The following is a 24,153-nucleotide window of genomic DNA, read 5'->3' as shown; positions in this document are numbered from 1 at the left end:
GACATAGTGAGACCCTGTCTCTCTAAAAAATATTTAAAATAAAAAGAATGGTACATTTGTTATAAGTAATGAAACAATATTGATATATTATTATTAACTAAAGAGTACACTTTATTCAGATTTCCTTGGTTTTTACCCAGTGTCCTTTTTCTATCCCTGGATCCCATCCACAATCCCACATTACATTTAGTGTCCATGTATCCTTAGGCTCTGCTTGGCTGTGACAGTTTCTCAAACTTTCCTTGTTTTCAATGACCTTGACAGTTTTTAGGAGTACTGGTATTTTGTATGATGCCCTTCAGCCAGGATCTGTCTGGTGTTTCTCTCGTGATTAGACTGGAAGGAAGAAAGTAGTAAAGTGTCATTTTTATCACATATCAAGGGTACAGAGTCCCAGCATGACTGTTCACGTGAACCTTGATCACCTAGCTGAGGTGGTGGTTCTCAGGTTTCTCCACTGTAAAGTACTTGGGCAATTAATTTTTCACAAAGGTGCCAAGGTAACAAGGTAATGGAGGAAATGGACTTTTCAGTAAATGGTGCTTGAGCAATTTGGGTATTCTTACGGGGGAAAAAAATGAACCTTGACACTCACCTCATAGCACACATAAAAATTAACTTGAAATGTATTGTAGACCTAAACAAGACAGCTAGAAGTATAAAACTTCTAGAAGAAAATATAGGAGAAAATCTTTGTGATTCTTAGGTAGGCAAAGACTTCTTAATACACAAATAGCACAAACAGTAAATTAAGAAATTGATAAAGATGACTTCTTCAGAATTGTAAAACTAGTCTTTGAAAGTCACTATTAAAGAACATGAAAAGGCAAGCCACAGATTTGGAGGAAATATTAAATATTCACTATATATATTCAGTGTATTGTGTCTAATAAAGATCTATATTATAGATCTTTAGAATATATTTTTAAAACTCTTACAGTTCATTAAGAAGGCAAACGATCCAATTTTTAAATGGCAAAAGATTTAAACACTTCACAAAAAGATATAGAAATGGCCAATGAACACACAAAAAGACGTTCAACATCATTAGTCATCAAGGAAATGTAAACTGCAACCACAATGAGATACCACTCCATGCTCGCTAGCATGGGTTAATTTAAAAGACGCACAATATCAAGTGCTGATGAGGATGTAGAGCAACAGAAACTTCCTTACTTCTCTGCTAGGAAAGTAAAATGTTGCAACCACTTTGGAACTTCCTTCAAATGGTAAACATACATTTACCATACAACCAATCAATTTTACTCTCAGGTATTTACCCAAGAAAAATTAAACTCTATGTCCTTCCAAAGACTTGCACCTCTAAATGTCCGTAGCAGCTTTATGCATAATAGCAAAAAGCTAAAAACAATACAAATGTCTTGTACCAGGTGGATGAATAAACAAATTGTGATATATTCATACAATGGAATACTATACAACACAAAAAGGAATGAACTCTCAATGCATGCAATAATTTGGATGAGTCTTGAAAACATGCTAAGAGAAATAGGCCAAACACGGAATCAAACATGCATATTGCATGATTCCATTTCTAGAAAAGATCACTCCATAGTGACGGGAAACAATGGTTGCCTGGGGCCAGAGGTGGGGACCAGCCTGTTGCTGCAAAGATGTGCAACAGAACAGTTTGGAGGGATGGAAATGTTCTTGGTGGTGGTGGTGGTGGTGGTGGTGGTGGTGATGGTTTCATTTGTCAAAACTCATTGAACTATACGTTTGAAATTGGTGTACTTTTTTGTCTACCTCAATTAAGTTGGTAAAAATGCGTTATCAAAAGTCAGAAAGTGGCCGCCCGGCGGGAGAGGAGGCGCGGTGCCTCGGGGACTTGCGGTCTCCCGGCCCAGCACCGGGTTCTGAGGGTCCGAGCGCGCCCGGGCTGCCGGCGGGGCCGAGGCTGCATTTGGGGCAGAGGGGAGCGACCTTGAACTCGGAAGCGGGGCGTGGGGCGCGGCCAGGCCCTCGGGCGACCGCACCTTCCCGCAGAAGCTTCTGGAGCGAGGGAGGTTCCAGGACTGGAAGGGCTGCAGGACAGAGCCCGCCGGATGGGGCGCGTCCCTCGTGTGCCCGCGGGGGCCGGACGTCGGGCCTTGACTCGGAGAGGGGGATCCGCCGGCCTCGGGCGGGGCAAACCAGGCGGAGGCGAGGGGTGCGCAAAAACGCCGGAGTCGGAGGGGGCTTGCCTCTGGGTCCCCCTGGGGGGGAGTCTGGAGTCCCTGACGTTGGCTATTTCAGGGGATCCCCCGTTCCCTCGAGCGGGTCTTAGTTGGCAACACCCCCCCCCCATTTCATCAGCGCTTCTGAGGCCCGGAGCCCGGGAGCCTTAGGGCCGGGCTGGGCACTTTGTCCTCCCCGGCCAGAGTCGCTGCCATAGGCCCGGCCCAACTGCCTTCTGTAGGGCCTGGAGTCAAGGCCGCACTCGGCCACGTTTCCAGGTTCTAGATCACACAGTTCTTTTAATTCAGATGTTACTGTTTCTAAAATCGGGACGGGGCTTGCAATGGCTATGCGTTTCATGGAGGGTCAGGTTTTAGAGGTTATGTGTGTTTGGTCCGGGGGGTACGTGTTGGTGTTTGTCAGGAGTGAAGCCTGGTGGTACAGGGGACCCCAGCGCTCATGTGGGGGCTCCTTTTACTCTTAGAATCTAAATAGACCATGCGTTAAGCAGAGACCCCAACCCCAGGTCTGCTGACTCCTAGTCCAGTGCTTGTGATGGCTGGTGGGCCCTGAACTAGGGATCTGGGGGCCTGGGTTTGAATGTCGCCAGCCTCTGACCCAGCTGGATGCTCCAGTGAGGCAGGTGTTGCTGGGAGAGTGGCCCATGGGCCAGAAAAGCAGTGGCACGTGGCCCCAGGAGTTGGCTGTGTGGATACTCGGGTATCTGGAGGCCTCCTGAGGACATGGCAATTAAACCGGACAGCCTACATCTGGTCACTTGTCCTTAGGAGCGGGGTGGCCCGGGACTATCGGAGGACTCAGGAGGTAACGTGCAGATCCCTGCAGCATTCATCCCTGTTTCTGGAGGTTTGGGAGGAAAATCAAGTACTTTAATGGGGCCATAAGTCAGAAAATTATTATGGAAAAATGGATAAAGAGACAAGAATGACTTGCTTTGCTTTTAGGAGAACACACATGCGTTTAAGTGAATGTCATGCTTGGGGCAGGTTGCACTGACTCCCTGGGGGTCCTTGGGAAGGGGCCTGGCAGCCTGGTAAACAGTAGGCACTGCATAATTGAGCTTTAGAAACCTCCTTGCAAGAAGGCCTGTTAGGGCAGCCCTGCAGGGATCCGGGTGAGTGCTGATGGGGACCCGGTGAAGGCCACAGTGGGGCCCTGGGGGCCAGGGAGGAAAGGAGTGTGGGCTCCAGCTGTGCACTTGGCAGGGACAGCTTTGAAGGGGAGCCGGTGCTCAGGCTGGGGCCTGCTGTCAGTATATGTGGAACCGCAGAGGGCTGGGCTCTGGGGAGGTCCCCCTGAAGTGGCCTGCCACAGGAGCCTCAGGACGTGGGAGCCAGGGGTCTGTCTCCAGCCAGAAGCACATAGTGGACCCCTGTTGCTACCAAATAAATACATACGTACAATAAAAGCACATCCTGACCTCCATGGCAGGGCTTCGGTGGCAGTTGGGAAGAGACCAGAAAGGAAGATAAAGAAATCTTTGTGCCAAGTACAAGAGTACGCAATGCCCACATCTTGGAGCCGACATTATTACGTCAGCAGTGGGGTTCAGTGTCTTTTGTTCTGTTTCATTTCCAGAGGATAAAATCACAGTACAGAATGTGCTTTTTCAAACTCCGTGTTCCACGGAGCCCTGGACCGCCCCACGCCTGGGGAGGCCACCCCGGAGGGCTCTGTCTGGCCCCAAGGACCCCAGCCTTTAAGGGGACAGGAACGGTCACGGGTCCGGGGGTCAAGCCAGTTGACTGAGAAGTGTGTATTGGAGTTTTTATTTTGTACAGTTTTTATCCTTTCTTACACAAGACGGGTTCAGTGTCGGAAAACCGGAAACACCAGCGGCAAAAGGGAAAGCAAGTCGCCTCTATCCTCCCCACCCTGGAATTTGCTGAGTTGAGTGACAGAAGCTGTAGGTGCCCTAGTAGGAGCCTTTTGGGCCTGGGCTGGGAAGGGAGGCTGGCACTTGGGGTGTCACAGGGCGGGTTGGGGCAGAGGCTGCGGCACCAGCGGTGTAGACCTTGCAGGCAGGAAGGCTGTGCGGGAGCCCGCACGGGGTGGGGACTGGGCACAAGCGCAGGCGCTGACCTGGGACCGGAGCCACCTGAGCAGGCTGCATAGGTCCTGGACAAAGGGTGAGCTGTCACCTGTCTCCTGTCTCACGTGGAATAAAGCCCAAGCTCAGGGCCGTGCCCTTTGAGGCCCAAGGTGACCCAGCTGCAGCCTCACCTCCCACCTCTCACCTTTCGCCACTTCTGGCCTCCAAGCTCGTTCCTACCTCAGGGGCTTTGGGCTCTCGGCTCCTCCTGCCCTGGGGGGCTTCCGCCCAGCATGGCGTGGGTCACCTCCGGGTCATCTCCAGAACCCAGTCCCTGCTCAGTTCGCACCCCCTCAGGAGGGGCTTGCCTGACCCTCTGCCGGCTCTAAATGTCTGTGTCCCCCCCAGAATTCCTAGATTGAAGTCTTAACCCCAAGGTGATGGCATTAGGAGGTAGGGCCTTTGGGAGGCGACTAGGTCATGAGGGAATGATCCCTAAGCTGCATCCTTTAAACACTTTCCTTCTCCGCTTGCATTAGTCAGAGTCGCTTGCTTTGCTTACCAGATACACATGTCCTTAAGGAATTCATACTCTAGAGGAGATACGTACACCGACTCCCTGAAACAAGAGGAAACGAAAAGGAGAGGAATTACACAACTATGCTGGGGAGAATAAACTAGAAGCTCAGAAGCCAGAGGGATTGTGTAGTGATTCAGGGATTTTGAGAAGAGAGGCTTGGTGCGGGCAAGCAGTCATCAAAGTAGGCGGTGAGCGGTGCTCCGTCCCACGGCCATGTATGTGGCTGGGAGACCTGCGGGCCCAAGGCCCCCTGTTCCCCAGGTGCAGAAGAACCGCAGAGCTTCGGTTTCTTCAGAGCCAGAGCTCACTCGGCAGCACGGGAGGAGCTGGGGTGCGCTCACTGAGCATTGCCAGTGGGACCTGGACAAACTTCTGGTGACACCGTTCAAGGGAAAATGGCCCCACCAGAGCAAGTTCTTTCTGGATGTGGTGCTTCTTGGGGGACCAGGCTGGTAGGAAAGCAGCATAGCACTTAGAAGGACTCAAGCTCCTCCCAAAGAAGAGAGAAGTTTCTAGTCCACCAATCAACACATGTGATTGAGCAACTACAACAAACAAGCATGAGCGAGATTTCATGTGGGAAATGTGAAATCATAGGAAATACATATTTGGTCTTCGTCTCCAGCTCTTGGCCAGACTTTTAAAGCCCTTGCAATTTTCTAAGTGATAAAAGTAAAAGAACATTTTTAGTTATATTTGAGTTTTGTCCCCAGTTTCTGAAATAGCTCCAGAGTGATAAAAGTGAAAAGAGTGTCTTTTGCTACAACAAGCACCTTTATGCCCACAAGGATGGGGGATGGTTGCCAGGGGAACCGACCACATGAGCAGAGGGTGGGAACTCTAGTCCTCCCTCCGCCTCCGGGGAGGGGAGAGGGTGGAGACGGGTTGTATCGCCAATGGCCAGGTTCCATCGGTTCTGCCTACGTAATGAAACCTTCATAAAAACCCTAAACAGCAGGGTTCGGAGGGCTTCTGGGATGGTGAGATAGAATGTGTCCACATGCCAGGAGGGTGGCACACCCCAAACTCCACAAGGACAGAAGCTCTTATGCTCAGGACCCTTCCAGAACTCACCCTATGTATCACTTCATCTGTGTCATTTAAAAGTCTCCTTTGTAATAAATGGGTAATAGTAAGTCAACTGTTTTCCTGGGTTCTGTGAGGCATTCCTGCAAATTCCTGAACCTGAGGAGGGAGTTAAGGGAACGCCCAACTTGTCACCAAGCCAGACAGAAGTATGGGTGACATGAGGACCCACAACGTGTGACTGGCACCTGAAGTGAGAAGCAGACTTGGGAGACCAAGTCCCTAACCTGTGGGGGCGGCGCCGATTCCCGGTACTTGGCATGAGAATTGAATCAAATGTGGGACACCAGGCGGTATCCACAGAGGACTGGAGAATCGCTTTCTGGGCAAAACCCACACAGGTGGCACCAGAAGTGGCGTGTGAGGAGGTCTAGAGAAATAGTGTGAAGTGCGCTGTGTGCTGTCTGAGAACTCGCGGTTGGAGAGAGCTGGCTCACCCGACAGCAGCCCACCACAAACACTGGGGTGAGAGGAGGAGGCTCGGAAGAGCCCTGCAGGCCATTCACGGCTGATGTGGGCTTTCCCAGAGCTCAATCCTATGGGGATGGCAGTGGGTCACAGGTGTCCCCAGCCCTGCCCTCATCCTGTGCTGCCGTGATCTACACTGCCCTAAGGCAGCAGCCGTGGCCACCTGCCCTTGTCCAGGCAGTCCTGTAGGTTTTCCTCAAGTGACGCTTTCCCCACCGACCCGGTAGCCCTGGGTACCCAAACCCACAGGAGATTGGTAAAAGGTGGTTACTGTCACAATTCCAGGTCTGAAGGTGGGGAGTGGGTTTGTGGGTGCTCATTTCATTATTATACTTCACATCTTATATATTGTTCATTTTTATTTATCAAGCATTACACAGCATTGTTTTAATTTAATTAAACATTTTACTGCCAAGAACTTTTAGCAAAGTGGGGATGTTTACCAAGTTATAAGGAATCTTGCAAAGCGCACGGGCAAGTCAGCACAAGACGCTACTAAGCGTGCACTGAGCTCTTGTGGGCGGAGCTGCCTGTCCTCCTCTCCCGCTGTAGACGGGGTCAGATGCTGCACCAGGCTCCTGCCAGCGAGGCCAGCTGTCACTGCTGCGGGACTAGTGGGGAATGAAACGGAGATCGTTACATGTTCTGCAGCCACCAAAAGGATAATAAAGGAATACTACAAACAACTCTGCACACATAAATTTGACAACCCTGCTGGAATCTTGCTTCCTGGCCCCATCAGATAAAATGTCACCTTCCCTAATGTAAATCCCCTCTGTTAACGGATGCTTGAGGGATGTTCTTAAGTTCATTTCTCTAGGTTTTCACTGGCAACTCACTAAGGTCATATCCTCTACCTCTCACTTTCACCTTTTGTTCCCAAAGAAGTAATCCTTAAGACCCCTGTCACTGATGGTAAAAACATGTCCGTAGATGACAACCATGAGGCAGCCCTGGAGAACTGCTAGTCCCAATCGGAGCTATGAGACAAGGGGCTACCTCCAGAAGGGTCAATTAACTACTGTAACTGAAAGGTTACATGAAGCAGTTGACCATAATGAAGGAAGTTTATCATTCTGTTGCAAAGTTTGGGGCTCACATAAGAGCCACACAGAAAAACAGACAAATGAAAACACTGAGGGAATCAACTTTTGGAAAAAGACAAAACAAAGAAGAAAACAGTCGTATAAGAAAGAAAATGTACACCAAGTGGCTCAGCTGTGAATAATGAATTAATCAAAAGTTATGATTTACTGCCGTTAATGAAAGCATAATAAGGGTGGTAATGGTGATGGGAGAGAGCTAACTCCTCATTTTCCAGAGTAGGAAGTCAATGGATGTCTAAATTTAAAAATAAAAGAAAAATATGGCAGTATGAGTATGATTTAGAAAGACAGAGATAACCACCCCCCCCAAATAGCTAAGAAACAGGAATGGGAGTGGAGAGGGGGGAGACGAGAGACTATTGTCTTTCATCATAAGCCTTGTAGTAAGGACTTCTTTAAATCAAACTTTTTAAGATAATTATAGATTCACAGGCAGTTGTAAGAAATTATCGAGAATTCCCACGTATGCTTTACCCAGTTTCCCCCAACAGTAACGTCTTGCTAAACAATAGGACAATATCACACCGGGATATCCACATTAATACAGGCAAGACACACAATGTTTCCATCCCTGGAAATATTCACACCCAATGACCTCCCATCCCATACCCTTCCCTGGGAACTACTCTGTTTTCCATTTCTGTAATTTTTTCATTTCGAGAATGTTCTATAAATGGAATAATTTGTAATCTTTGGGGACCAGCTTTAATTCAGCATAATTCTTTGAAGATTCATCAAAGTTACTGCATCTGTCACTAGTTCGCTCCTTTTTGTTGCCGAGTAGTATTCCATTGGCATATCACGGTTTATTCAATCATTCATCCGTTGAAGGACATCTGTTGCTACTTTTTAGCTATTACAAATAAAGCTGCTATAAACATTCAGGTATATGGTTTTGTGTGAACAGCAGCTTTCATATTTCTCGAGGATAGAGGCCCAGGATTACAATTGGTGGGTTATGTGGTAGGTGCATGTTTAGTTTTTTTTTTTTTTTTTTTAAAGGAACCGCCAAAATGTTTTCCAGAGTGGTTGTACCACTTTACACCTCCACTAGCACTGGATATGAGGTCCGTTTTCTCTGCATCCCCATATATCGGTCACTATTAATGTCACTTTTAATATTTTTTTTACGTTAGCCATTCTGATGTATGTGTCGTGATAACTCATTGTGGTTTAAATTTGCATTTCTTTAATGGCTAGTGGTGTTGAACATCTTTTTGTGTTTATTTGCCATCTGTCTGTCTATTTTGGTAAAATATCTTTTTATCCTTTGCCCATTATCTAATTGGATTTTTCTTATTCAGTTTTGAGAATTCTGTATATATTCTAGACACCAGGACTTAATTGGATATGTGGCTTGCAAACTTTGTCCTCTTGTCCTCTTAACAAGGTCTTTCACAAAGCAAGAGTTTTCAATTTTGATGAAATCCAATTTATCAATTTTCCCATTTATATCTCATGCTTTTAGTGTCAATCCTAAGAACTTCTTGCTTGCTTCTAGCTCTCAAAGATTTTGATTATTTTTCTAGGAGTTACATAGAAAACTTTTGCAAGTTAACCAGTTAACCATTAACCAGCTTAGGTTTAAAATCTGTAGTCCATTTTTAGTTAATTTTTATGTAAGACTTGGGTCAAAATTCATTTTTTTTTTTTGTTTATAAAAAAAATGTGTGTACAGTTTCTCCATCACCATTTGGGGAAAAGGCTACCTTTCCTCCACTGAATTGATTTTGCACTTTTGTCAAAAATATATTGTGCGTATTTGTGTGGGTCTATTTCTGAGTTCTCTCTTCTGTTACATTGTTCTGGGTGTCTCTCCCTCCACCAATAACACCCAGTCTTGATTATGGTACCTATAATATCTTAAAATCAGACTGATTCCTGCCACTTTATTCTTTTTCAAAATTATCTTAGGTATTCTGGATTGTCTTTACATATAAATTTTAGAATAATTTTGTGTATGTATACAAAAAAATCTTGCTGAGATTTTGGTAGAAATTGTATTAAACCTGTCAATTTGAACAAAATTTAGGGAGAAGCCACATCTTCATTATGTTGAGCATTCTAACTCACGAACACAGGATGTTTCTCCATTTATTTAGATCCTCAATTTATTTTATTAACATAGTGTAGTTTTCAGCTTTTAAGTCCTAAACATATTTTGTGAGATTTATATCTAAGTATTTTTTAAGTGATTGTAAATGGTATTGTATTTCTAATTTGTGTTCACACATTCATTGCTAATAATAAACTTTTTTGTATGTAGAGCTTATATTCTGTGTTCTAGCTGGACTCACCTATTAGTTGTTTTGTCTAAAATAAATTCTTTGGGATTTTCTACATAGACAATCATGTCATCTGCAAATAGGAAACATTTTGTTTCTTCCTTTCCAAATCTGTGTTTCCTTTCCTTGCCTTATGACAATGGCTAGAACTTTCAGCAGTATTTTGAATAAGAACGGTAAAATCAGACATGTTTGACATATTCCTAATCCCAGGCAGAAAGCATTCATTTTTTGACCATTAAATATATTATTAGGTGCTGGGTTTTGATAGACGTTCTTTATCAAGTTGAGGAAGTTCCCCTCCATTGCTATTTTTCTGAGTTTTTTTCATGAAAGGATGTTAGATTTTGTCACTTACTTTGCCTGCATCAATTGATATGATGATATTTTTCTTCTTTAGTCTGATAGCATTGATTGGTTGATTTTCAAATACTGAGCCAGACTGGGATAAACCCCACTTGGTCATGGTGTATCATTCTTTTTTATATGTTGCTGATTTCAATTTGCTAATATTTTGGTAAGGATTTTTACATGGGTATTCATGAGGGATATAGGCCTATAGTTTTCTTTTTTGTATTATTTTTGTCTGGTTTTGTATTATGGTAATACTAGCATAATTGTAAAAATTGGGAAGTGTTCCTTGTCTTCTGTTTTCTGGAAGATAATAGAATTGGTGTTAATTCTTTGTATGGTAAGAATTCTCCAGTGAAACCATCTGGGCCTAAAATTTCTTTTTTGGATTTTAAAATTATGAATCTAAGAAAAAATAAAATAAAATAAAATTATGAATCTATTATAATTTCCTTAATAGCTATATACCTATTCAAGTGATCTCTGTTTCATATTGGATGAGTTGTAGTAGTTTCTGTTTTTCAAGAAATTGGTCTATTTCATCTAGGTTGTCAAAGTTATGTGTGTAGAGTTGTTTGTAGTATTCCTTTATTGTCTTTTTGATGGTTGCAGAGTATGTAATGATCTCCATTTCATTCCCCGTGTGTGTAATTTGTGTCTTTTTCTTTGTCAGTCTTGCTAAGGTTTGTCAATTTTAATAATTCCTAAGAACCAGCTCTTTAATTTTATTGATTTCTCCTCATATCTTTATTTCCTTCCTTCTACTTGCTTTCAGTTTATTTTGCTCTTCTTTTTCTAGGTGCTTAAACTGGGAGCTAAGAGCATTAATCTGAGACTTTTCCTTTTTCTAAACTTCGCATTTTGTACTATAAATTTCTCTCTCAGCACTGCTTTAGCCATATCCCACAAACACTGATATGTTTCATATTCCTTTTCATTCCAGTCACTGTCAGTTTCCTTGAGGTTTCCTCTTTGATCCATGGATTATTAATAAGTGTGTTGTTTAGTTTCAAGTGTTTGGAGAGTTCCTGTTATCTTTCTGTTATTTATTTCTAGTTTGATTACATTGCAGTCAGAGAACACTCTGTATGATTTCAATTCTTTTATTTACTTTTTTGTTTTTTTTATTTCAAAATATGACTTAAGGGGGATACAAGTGTTTTTATCACATATCTTGTATAATGCTTAAGTTAGGGCTTTTGGTGTGCTCATTACCAGAATAGTGTTCATTGTATCCAATAGTTCAGTTTTTATCCCACACCCAGCCTCCCGCCCTCCCTGCTTCTTGGTTTCTCATGCCCATTACATCACTTCGTGCAAATGTGTACTCATCTATTAGCTCCCACTTATTAGTGAGAACATACGGGGTTTGGTTTTTCATTCTGGAGATACTTCACTTAAGATAATGGTCCCCAGTTCCATCTACATTGCTGCAAATGACATTATTTCATTCCTTTTGTGGCTGAGTAGTACTCCATGGTGTATATATACACTACATTGTTTTTAACCACTCATGAATTGAAGGGCACTTAGGCTGATTCAACATCTTTGCAATTGTGTATTGTGCTGTGAAAAACATTCGAGTGCAGGTGTGGTTTTGATAAAGTGACTTCATTTCCTTTGGGTAGATACCCAGCAGTGGGATTGCTGGATCAAATGGTAAATCTATATTTATTTCTTTGAGGAATCTCCATATTGTTTTCTATAGAGGTTGTACTAATTTGCAGTCCCACCAACAGCGTATAAATATTCCTTTCTCACTGTATCTACACCAGCATCTGTTGTTTTTTTACTTTTTAATAATGGCCATTCAGATAGGGGTAAGGCAGTATCCCATTGCGGATTAAATTTGCATTTCCCTGATGATTAGTGATGTTGAGCATTTTTTCATGGGTTTATTGGTCATTTCTCTATATTCCTTTGAAAAACTTTGGTTCATGTCATTTGCCCACTTTTTGACAGTGTTGTTTTTTTTCTTGCTGATTTGTTTGAGTTCTTTGTGGATTTTGGATATCAGTCTTTGTTGCATGTATAGTTTGTGAATATGTTCTCCCATTCTGTAGGTTCTCAATTTACTCTGTCAATTATTTCCTTGGCTGTGCAGAAGATTTTAATTTAATTAAGTCCCATTTATTTTTGTTGCTATATTTGTGGGGACTTAACCATAAATTCTTTACCTAGGCCAATGTCTAAGAGTTTTTCCTACATTTGTTCTGGAATTTTTATGGTTTCATGCTTTACATTTAAGTCCTTGATCCATCTTGAATTAATTTTGTATGTTGTGAGAGATAAGGATCCTGTTTCATTCTTCTTCATGTGGCTGTCCAGTTTCCCCAGTACCATTTATTGAATAGGGCTTCCTTTCCTAAATGTATGTTTTTGTCTAATTTGCTGAAGATGAGTTCATTGTTAGGCAGATGGTTTTATTTCTGGATTCTCTATTCTTTTCCATTGTTCTATGTCTCCACTTTCATACCAGTACCATGCTGTTTTGATTACTATGGCCTTATAGTATAATTTGAATTCAGATAACGTGATGCCTCCAGATTTGTTCTTTTTACATAAGATTGCTTTGGCTATTTGGGCTCTTTAATGGTTTCAAATAAAGCTTAGAATTATTTTTTCTAGATCTGTGAAATACAATGCTGGTCTTTTGATGGGCATTGCGTTGAATCTGTAAATCACTTTGGGCAGTACGGACATTTTAATGATGTTGATTCTACTGATCCGTGAGTAGGGGATGTTTTTCTACTTGTGTCATCTGCAATTTCTTTCATCAGTGTTTTGTAGCTTTTCTTGTCGGGGTCTTCAACTCCCTTTGTTTAAGTATATTCCTAGGTATTTATTTTCTTTGTAGCTATTGTGAATGGTACTGAGTCCCTTATTTGGCTCTTGACTGTTATTAGCACATAGAAATGGTACTAATTTGTGTACATTGATTTTATAACCTGAGACTTTGCTGAATTTATTTATCAATTTTGGGAGTATTTTGGTGTAATCTTTAGCGTTTTCTAAATATAAGATCATATCATCAGCAAACAGGGATAGTTTGACCTCCTCTGTCCTAATTTGGATGCCCTTTATTTCCTTCTCTTGCCTGATACTTCTGGCTAGGGCTTCCAATACTATGTTGAATAAAAGTGGTGACAGTGGGCAGCCTTGCCTTCATAAAAGTCACACACAGACACACATACACACAGTTTTGTGCAAAACTCCAGATACTCAGAAGCCCATCCCTGAAAACCCTCTGCCTCACAGAACCAAAAGGTTCTCCTGCTATTCAGTGGACAATATCCCTTTCTTATTTCCTGTTAGGAGGTTTTGAGTGTTAGCTATGCCATAGTGTCAGCATGGTAATTCACTTTAAAAAAAGACTTTGGGGGCTGGGCGTGGTGGCTCATGTCTGTAATCCCAGCAGTTTGGGAGGCCAGGAGTTCGAGACCAGCCTGAGCAAGAGCAAGATCTCATCTCTACAAAAAGTTAAAAAATTAGCTGAGCATGGTGGTGTGTGCCTGTAGTCCCAGCTAATCAGGAGGCTAAGGCAGGAGGATCACTTGAACCCAGGCGTTTGAGGTTGCAGTGAGCTAGGATTATGCCACTGCACTCCAGCCTGGGCAACAGAGCGAGACCCTCTGCCTGGAAGGCAGCCTACCCAGAATGTCCAAACTCTGGGATCATATGGTTTCTCAGGGCCCACCAGCCCGTGGCCACCACAGTCTGAGTAGGAGTCGGGAAATGTTTGTGTGGGGACCAGTGACATGAGAATTAAAGGGCTGAACCTCCCTGGCAAAGGCACACAATGGGTAGAGAAGCGGTATGGTGCCCATCATCCCTGCTTCAAGGGGGAGCAACCCTAAGGGGGCTGGCAGCCTGGTGCTTTGCTTTCAGGAAGCTCCCATTTCACTGGTGGCAGCAGTTTTGGGGCTCATCAGGGTAGAAAAGCTCCCCAGCAGCTCCGGTACCTACTGACTACCAGAAGGTGTGAGGGAAAGAGAAACAAAACCCCCACCTACCCAAGTTTCCCGGGGGTTGATCTGTGCTGAAATCTTGCTTTCTGTTCTGTCCTGCAACTTCTTCCTGTGGAATCTCTGGTAGGTTCTGGCACTTTTCCCTCTGAATTACACCTGAGCTATGTTTGTGTGGGTTTTTTAAATCTAAAACTTTTCCTACTTTCTGAGACGATCTGGCGACCAATGTCTCTAGTCAGCCATCTTGCCCCCTCAGTTCTTTTACATTTGAGTTTTGTTTATGGCCCATGATATAATCTGTCTTGGGATATGTTAACAATTGAAAAGCATGTGTATTTTGCTGTTGCTGGATGGATGGCTTATCTTATAAATGTAAATTAAGTCTTACTGGCTGATGGTGGTGTTGAGTTCTTCTATATTCTTGCTAGTTTTATGTTTAGTTGTTCTATAAATTGCTGAAGGAGGACTCTTATAGTCCCCAAACGTAGTTGTGGATTTATTTCTCTATTCAGTTCTACCCTTTTTTTGGTTCACATATTTTGCAGCTCTGTTGTTTGGGGAGTACACATTTAGAACTCTCCAATCTTCTTGATAGACTGACCCTTTCATCACTATGTAATGTCCCTGTCTCATATTTTTCTTTGCTTTGAAGTCTATTTTATCTGATATTAATACAGCCTATTCCTGCTTTCCTTTGATTAGTTTACCTGATATATATTTTTCCATACTTTTTCTTTTAGCCTCCCTATATTGTTGTTTGGAGTTTCTCGTAGACAGCATATACTTGGCTCGTGTTTCTTGATCCATTCTGTCAGAATATCTTTTAATTAGTATATTTAAACGATTTACATTAAGTGTGACTGATATGTTAGCACATAAATCTGACACCTTATTATTTCCTCTTTGTTTTTTCTGTGTTCTTTTTCCTGCTCTATCCTGAGTTACTGGAATATTTTTTAGAATTCAATTTATAATGTTTTTGACTGAATCTCTTTGTATAGCTTTTTTAGTAGTTGTACTAGGCATTTCATTATGTATTCATAAGTAATCACTGTCTACTATAATCATTTTACCAGTCTGAATGAAATGTAGAAAACTTGGATTCCTATAAGTACCTTTATTCTTCCCTGGTTATAATTATTTTAAATAATTCCTCTCTGTGTATTTAGAAGCACCTTAGACAGTGATATAATTTTTCTTGAACTATGAAACATAATTTAGAAAACTCAAGATGAGAAAGCCTATTTACCCAAATTTTTACCTTGTTTTGTTTTGTTTCTTCCTGATGTTTCCACCTTCCTTCTTTTATCATTTATTTTTCTGTCTAGAGAACTTCCTTTAGCCATTCTTTTAGGGTAGTTCTGCTGGTAACAAATTCCTTGAATCCATCTGGCCTATCTATCTGAGACCTAGTGGTGGCCCAACAAAACTACATCAAAATATAGATGTGGATGCCACCCCAAAAGGAGGGCCAGAACTAATGGAATTACTCTTCTAGAACATAAAGGGCTGAGGTGAAAGGGCATTACAATTTATCAGTGAGACAACAGTGGTAGGGAAGGTGTGAAAGAGAACTAGAGATGTCCTAACTTTTGAGATTGCCATTTGTGGGAGAGCTGTGATGAGAGGGCAGATGGAATAAAGCACAAAAAAAATCAAAGTCCAAAAGCAGAGGGCAGAGAGCAATGAAGAAAATACGGAATCACCTTTTCACCCCACAAAGGAATGTTTTTTTTTCTCAACTCAATGCCAATCTACTACCTTCTTCAAGTTCTAGCCTAAAACACTGTAAATTTTGGGTTAGCAAGCAGATGAGACTGAATCTCTCAGCCTGTTAAGTATCTCTGAAACTCATATCAGCAAGAGAAAATGTTGATATGGTCATGCTATTTACAAGCTGTTGCCAAAGAACCACCTTACCTGACCCTCCAACATTGACCTCCATATCACAGAGGCAGCAGATGGGAGGGAAATAGCTGTCCTTTGCCCTTAAATGGGCAATGGAAGGGTCCGCAATTTCTGCCTCTCCTTTAAGCATCCTGGTTCTCATTAATCCCCTAGCACCCACCTCTTCTCCAATCCCCCATCACTCTACCCCCTCCTTTTAGAAATGAGAAAAGAAGGGGGCTTGTTATTCCAGGGTCGTATTTAAAATGTCATATTTCCCACTTCAGTGGCCACAGAGCAATAAAGGAAAATGTCGGCCTCAAGTTTGAGAATTCTAAGTGATTAAGAACTCTTTCCAGATCCAAGACATCCACAAACTTAAGAAAAAGAATGAGCACATAAGGATTTAGTTGGCTTTCTCTTTTAATCAAAAACATACTTTGTTACAGAGTTCTCAAGAAAGTTTCAACTATTTTTTAGCCACAGACTTCAACCAGGCAAAAGTATACAGAAAGCCACAAAGGAACTACTGGAGCTTCAGCTGACCAGTTGTTCCAAAAGCAGAAGCTAAGAGTGGCTCTCCTCTGGGTTTTGGCATAGCTGCATTCCTCTGACTTCAGGGGAAGAAACAGAGTTGGGAAATACCACCACCAAATCTGTCCTCAAACCCCCAGTCATTTCGTTCACACTGAGCTCTGCAGCCCACCAGGTTTTTATCATCTACAAGCATTCATACCTTTCCCTTAAATCACATGTCCAATGTATTGAACAGAACCCAATACTTGGAAGTTTGCCAACTCCAAGTTTAGCCTTTCAATCCATCCAAGCCCATGAGTCCTTCTATCAATGACAAGCAGCCTTAGCAACAGCAGCTGGTTTCATCCCTTCCTCTCCAGCTACCACAAAAGCTGGCCTCTACCAGGACTCTCCAACCCCCGACCCTCAACCCAGCCCCAAAGAAGGCTCCCCAGGTCCTTGAAAAAGTCAAGTTCATTAATTATACTCATCCAAGGGTAGGCTGGAGGAGAACTCTGAAAGGAATGATCCAGCCAAAAGTCATCTAATCAAAATAGACCTAAGAAGAGCCAAGAATAAAGTGAATAATGATCTACTGGTTTTCTTGAGTCATATAAACCATTTTAAGTGATGCAGTTTGGAGGAATTCCCCTGTTTTGAGCATACTAGAGTTAAGAAACCAAAGACCCAAAGTAATGACCGCTAATAATCATTAGGCATTAACAGTAAGTTTTCAATACAGTTTAGTTGAAAAACCATTACCAGCACACAGCACTTAGGAGGATGGTGTCACACACATACCAACTTGAAAGTTGGCATGTCGTGACTCAAAGAAAGCCTTATTAATAAACTTTGACCAGAGATGATGGAAAAATAAAATAAAGGCTTTTCCCCCTTTCAATTTTTTGTGGGTTTTCTGTGAAGTATTTATTGCAGCCCCTAAGATGGTGCTAGGCCTTTGGTTAAAATTAAGTCTTAAGGACATACTATGTAACTTTTTGTCCACGGGAGAACAGTAATAAAATGTTAAGCCTAGTCTCATTTGCATAACATGGAAGTAAGTAAAAAGCCCCCTCAAACAGCAGAAGAAAGATAAGGAAGAAATCCAGAACTGCTGCAAGGCAGGCAAGGTCACTTAGAATTTCAGAGCTGGAATAACTAATCTAGTCCAACTCCCTCATTTTACAGATGAGGCAACTGAGGCCCAGAGAAGGTAAGCGACTTGCCCAAGGTCACACATCAAAATAGTGGCAGAGCGTAAACTAGAGAGTGCAACTGGCTGGCCCGGCCCAGGGCTGTTTCAGGCTGAACAGGAACAGTGGCCCTGGGTCTATCAAGAAAGCATCTGAAATAAACTGTGTGAGAAGTATCCACAGCAATAGAGAGAAATGATTGTCTTCACCAAAGGTTTCTCCTCAGTCCTTCCCACATTAAAAAAAGGAAAAAAGCTTCATTCATTCATTCATTCAAGTCTGATGTTAAAATCCCTGAAAACATCAGCAATTATTTAGCTACTCCTTGGGGCAGGATATCAGACCCTCAATTCTCATAAAGGCACCTATAGGTCAAAAATATCTGTACACGAGGAAGGCCAGAAGGCTTAAAAGGGGACACCAAAACAAAACAAACGACCCTCTAGATTCTCAAGGTTTGTTTTGTTTGGTTGTGTTTGTTTACTGGTGTCCTCTAGGCAACAGTGTTACCTCTGGCTATCGATGCTAATTTAGTAACCCTTGTAACCCCAGTTTTTATATGAGCAGCATTCAAGTGGAAGCAATGAAACCTTTCAAAATATTACTCTAAGGGGCAAAATATGAATATGACTCACTTCTCTCTAGCGTAACTACCTGAAACTCAGCAAGAACAGGAAGCACTCCAAGCAGTCAAACCGATGTCAAATGCCAATGCAATGAAGTCCTCTTCAACACTTTACAGCAAAGCATCTTGGGTCCTGTCCCAGAGCTTGTTCTTGTGTTGTAAAGTAAGTTTGAGTAAGTTTGGTTATCTGGTTTCCTTGCCTAAGCAGTTAGACATAATGAATGGGGAAAGGGAAGAAGAAAATCCTAAGGGGAAGCACACTAACAAGCGCATATGAAGTGGCAGCTGTCAGAAAGGGAGAAGACCAGGAGGGGGAGAGAGGGTTTAAAAAACTAAAAATTCAAAACCGTAGCAGTCTGAGACCCTTTCATAAAGGCAAACCAGTCCTGCCTGTCTTAGAAGCCCCTGAAGTGCCTCAAAGATAGCTAAACAAAAAAAGAAACATTAAATCCAGTATATTCTGATATACATATTAAATAACTCCATCAAAAAAATGGCTAAAACAAAAAGTTTTCTGCTTAAATAAGGCAAATTTGGATTATGTGGAAAATTTCATTCCACGGTGATACCAGATAAACAAGAAACCTAGCAACACTGGGACAAGGACACTGCTTTTTGAATGAATAAGGCCACTGACTCTGTACATCCTTATTGTAGAAAAGAAATTACCTAGTTATCAGGGAAAGTAAGGAAAGGCTTGCACGAGATTCTCATGGCCGATTCTCTGTAATCTTGTAAAGGAAGATTTAGGAGATTATTTAGGAGATTATTTACAGATAGCTATCTACAACAAGATGGGTTCTACCTTTGGGGGGAAAAAAGCATTTCTTCATGCTGAGTGTGCCCAACCTACAAGAGTTGGTAACTGATTTTATAGGTAATTGTTTTCATACACTCATTTACCTCAGTCACCATTTTTCTCAATCCATCATTAAATACAACGCCAATAAAAATGGCAATGACAAAGGGATTAAACTATCGAAATTATCAACAAAGAGAACTATGTCCTACTCAGAATGAAACTTCTCCCAAAACGCTCTCAAAAAAGGGCCTGAACCAATCTGACTTTGCATTGAAAAGCTAGCGAGTACCTATGAACCGGTTACCACCAAACTGGGCACAGAAACATCTCATTTTTTTTGTTCTTTAACCTCCACAGATACATTTTACCAATTTGCTCCTGAAGTAAGATTTTCCTTCCCCAGACAGACACAGTCAAAAAGATACCTGCAACTCACCTTCCTACAATTAGCAATAAACTTTTAAAATAAAAAGATATTTATCATCTGGAAGACAGGGCATTTTATTTTGCCTTCAAAATTTGTATTACAAATACCTCCCTTTATACACCGCACCCTTTCCCACAAAAATGGATTTTAAATCTGAAATACAACACAGCTAATATGTGTGCAGTTTACCTGGATGTTTCAAGTATGGTTATCATGAAGCCAAACCATACAGCCTATAAACCTGTGCTGTTGACAGGAGGAATGGGATAGGCAACCCATTTAGTGGTTATGGCAATACAAATGAGCCATGTTTCTGGAAAAAGCAAGGTTAAATGGCAGTGATTTATTATCATTATCTTTGTAGACCAGGGGCAGTAAAACTATAAAAAACAAGATAGACTATATCCCACAAAGGAAGCTACACCCTGGAAAAGAAAGGCAACACCATGAAGCACTCCCTCTGATAATGCACTGAAAGGCACTGGACAGAAGTGGAACGGGTCTCATACTGTACGTGGTTCATCTCTCAGTCAGCTGTCACTGAAGTTCAACATTTTGAGAGTCTCTGAGATATGAATTAGCTAGAGAAAACCCACCCAGAATCATATCCTCATAATAATCAGATTCTGAGAACTGCAGAAACTATTTTACCCTTCAAGTAGACGTAAAAGTTTAAACCCAGTGAGATTCTTTAGCCTTACTCATCAAAGATGATCACCTCCAAGGAACAGAAATACAGATTAACAACAAAGTTCTCAGGAATAACTGATCAACATAGTAGATGTTTTCTCAAAAGCATGTAACTAAATCTAGGTACAAATATAAGCAATTAATAACTAGAAGTATTTCTATATTTTTATGGCTCTTAGTAGAAAGAAGCCAAGACAGGTGGCTTGGTTCTGAAGAGATACTTCTTAGCAAATATTCCCACATACTCTTCCCAGATGATTAAACATGAAAACCTTCCTTAAAGTAGAAAAGGAGGTAAATGGATTATATCAATGGATGGTTAAGGTTTTAATGAAATCATCTGGATTTTTAAAAAATCTGTTACTCAAACTCTCTCACTCCTATTCCTCATTCACAGTAAAATGGACCTAAAGTCAACAAGTTCTACAGAAGGTATCTTTTTATAAATCTGCCAATAAAACGTAAATCACCAAACTTTTAAAGAAGCATATTAGGTCTGTAACAAAAGTATTTTTAAGTACTTAAGAGTACAAATGAGTTGGTAAAGAAGTTACTTAGAAAACAAAAGACAAAGCTTGGATCAAGATCCATGTTCAAATCACAACAATAAGCAAACTCAGTGGTTTCCAGGATGGCCTTACTAAAAAGACCTGAGCAAGGCAGTAGAAGACTTGTTCATTTCAGGTTATATAAGGAGGACTGTCACCACAAGTGTTTCTATAGCTTTACAAACCCCTCCAAGCAGAAAGTAAAAGCATCTAAAAGATAATTCTTGATTTTATTACAACCTATTTATCACTGTGTAGACAATCAGGCCTATTTTTGCTACGGTAAAATAAACATTAAAAAAATAACCAACTCTACACATGATCCATAATGTCTGTGGGGAAGTCCTGGTAGAGCATGAGGGAAAAAAACCAAAGCTGCCAAATAGAACTGGCTGTTGCCTGTCATTTAGTAGAAGGTGTCTCACCACTGAGATTGGACTCAAAAGTGCAAAAGAAAAAAATCTTAAAAATCAAACCTAGAATTCAACTTTGCATGTTGAGATTCAGTTTTATTTATGCTACTAACTAGGTAAAAAGCATACATATTATGTCTGTGGTACAGTCAATACATCTGCAACTTTTCTACTGAAATTCTCTATACAAAGTCACTGCCAATTGATATGATCATTGATGGCAAAGGGCTTAGAATAACCACAAGGTATAAAAAAGTTTGCAGTCTTGCCCCAAGATACAAAAACTGAATTTTTAAACAATGTCATAACATACATGATTTCAACAGTATACGAAAAAAAAGTCACACATCAAATCAAGTACAAAAATATCCAAACTACCTATTATGAACTGTAATGTTTCCATTATTCTGCACAGTATTTAACATAGAATTTAGCAGTTTCCAAAATATTCATTATTTAGTTTAAGCACTGCCACCTTTGCAGACCAGTGAGATATTAGGTAGAGTGACACTGCTCTTAGTGTTTTTAAAAATACAAAACCTTTCCCTATGAATTAATGAAGGAAAAAGAAATTCCTTTTCTAGGCTTCACAGTAATCAACAGTGTGCCTAGAAATACAGAAGAATACACCTACTGTTTAACAGGGCAAACGTATACTTCTTGATAAATAGTCATCCATTAGGGATAACAAATGTAATTTAAATGGCATTTCTTTGTCTGGTAATTCTAAGGAATTCTCAATATACACACAGATTAGTGTTTTTTGCCTTGGCAAAAATAAAACTGAAGTTGCAAGACAATCTGAATTGTGAAATCATCTTCACTAGTTTAACTTGAAAAAAATATCTTGGATGAAAGGTTATAATACATTACTATCTTATTTTTTAAACACAGAGTAAAGTTGCTCTTGGTAAAATTAACTCACCCACATGGCACAATATTTTTGGAGTAAACTAAGTTTAACAATAACAACTTGCACACAAAATAACATAGGTGAATTAACTTTGAGAACTTCTCTGCCTTTAAAATCAGTAATATTGGATTTATTCTGTAGAATAACAGCTATCAATGTTCTGCATATAAAAGGCTCTAAGACGTTTTAAAGGGCTAAACTTTCCAGCACAGGAATGATTCCTTCATACATAACTGGTGAAGATTTAATAAGAATGTGTTTTTCCTAATCTTCAAGCTTTGAGCCATGCCTGAAAAGTTCTAAATAGGGGCAAAAAATTGTTTTAATCCAGTTTCTGTCTGCTAGGAGCAAGGCAGCAAACACATATTCCAACCCTTTATGAAAAGATAAAGCAGAACAAAAGTGAAATATATCTTCAGATTATAAACAGGATTGTATTTTATAGTCCACCATCCTGCTAATGTTAAGGGCCCCAGCAGTAAAAGACCTCAGTCTAGAGGCTGTGGGTCTGCAATTGGCATGGTGTGAAGTACTTCGTCTAGGAGCTGGAGGGCCCGGTGTAAGTGAATCTCAATCCAGCAAGGGGTCTCCTTGATGCTCTGTCTTGGGTAATCTGGTCCCCAGCCTTTCACAAAACTCATCCTGAGTATGCATAAGCGACGAAGGTCATCAACACCGATTCCAGCAGCAGCTGACAGACCTAACAAAACATTGGGAAGATGTCAGAGGAACAAGGTGATCTCTCTCTTCCCATCCTCCCTCATTCTTACATTAATCCAAGTGACCAGCTTTCTGTACTGCATTCTCCTCAGCATATAACTTCTCTGTCAAAGTGCCAAGAAGTAACTGTAGATCTAAACTTTATCAACAGGACTGAAAACTTTGGGTTAAGGCAGTTTACATTCCACATGTGTCTTCTAGCTACAACCAATTATAAGGTAAATTACCACAATCCACCACCACCCCACCTATTTTTCTTTTTAGAAGTAGAGGTGAGGGGATGAGAAACAACTTGTTTTTAAGAGGTAGAGCATGTCCTCAAGTTGGTTCTAGGAACCCCTTACTGTCTGTCTAAACAGCCTAGTCAGAGTAAGTATAATTAAAAATGAGACAGTTAATATTCCTGGTTCTACTGACTTCTTGGAGGACCCACATGATGTCTGTCTCTCAAATTCACAATTACTCAATGGGGGCAATAGCTGAGAATAAGAAATTTAATAATAGTTCTGGATTCTTTAGGAAAAGCATGTTTATAACATCAAAAGTAGCGAATTAATGGTTTAGATGCTCAAATTCCCTAACTAAATATGCCTTATCTACCTCTAAATTGTAAACTCCTGAACATAAGTCACAATGGAGACTCTGCATCTAGTTTTCCAGTCAGAACACACAGTCATATAGTCAATCTGCATTCACCATTACAATGAAACTAATGGGAGGAATTTGCATATACTGTAGAGAAACCTGCAGGGCCACTGCAGTTTTCTTAGCCAGTGTGATTTGCTTACCACACTGAAGAGGTTAAGAACAGGGGTTGAATGAATCACTAGTTATGCCTTCAGACGTGGAAGATGGGTGCCACGTGTTTCCATCATAAAAGTCTATAGTCAGGAGTTTAACTCTGCAGTAAAAAATTCCCCATCAGTGTGAAACCTGGCACACAGTTCAATTTTACCCTAAAATTAAAAAAAAGTCTACAAGTTATCAAAATACCACCCTCACTTAGTTTTCTCTCCATGCTTAGCATACTTTAAAAAAATTGGAGAGGTGTCCAATTCTGAAATTGAAATATACTTTCCTTACTAGAATAAAGCCAAGCACTTCAGTGATTACAACCCACCCTGGCTGGTGAGGTAGGAATCATAGTAAGTATCAAAAAAAAGGGAGATGGAACAATATAATAACAACCCCCTTTCTCCTTTAGCCCATACTTCCTTTTTGATACAAAAAGAATGCAAACAGGGTCCTAGGCAGAGGGTGGCTTATTACAGAAGAACAGTTTTTACCAATTCAAAAATGTTACCATCCCAGTAAAGAATTTTAATTTCTATTATTACTCAAAGT

The 24,153-nt window shown here is 41.1% G+C and overlaps 1 protein-coding gene across 4 annotated transcripts in view; it reads right to left on the bottom strand.

The window, feature by feature from the left end:
• Window positions 1-16,367: 16,367 nt before the first annotated feature.
• The window catches only part of SMAD4 (SMAD family member 4), an 86,458-nt gene continuing 78,672 nt past the window's right edge, over window positions 16,368-24,153 (bottom strand). For 2 of the 4 annotated variants that reach the window (XM_045528058.1, XM_045528057.1), the window contains exon 12: window positions 16,368-22,789. In XM_045528058.1, coding sequence (XP_045384014.1) covers window positions 22,578-22,789 — 212 coding nt within the window. In that variant the 3' untranslated portion in view covers window positions 16,368-22,577. Of the gene's footprint in view, window positions 23,711-24,153 lie in introns of all 4 variants that reach the window. The other 2 variants (XR_006729339.1, XM_045528059.1) reach the window with 2 other exon arrangements.

This window comes from Lemur catta, chromosome 16 (assembly GCF_020740605.2).
Source record: "Lemur catta isolate mLemCat1 chromosome 16, mLemCat1.pri, whole genome shotgun sequence".
Taxonomy (NCBI): Eukaryota; Metazoa; Chordata; class Mammalia; order Primates; family Lemuridae; genus Lemur; species Lemur catta.
Note: the sequence above shows the minus strand (reverse complement) of the source record. Positions and strands in the feature narration are given on the sequence as shown.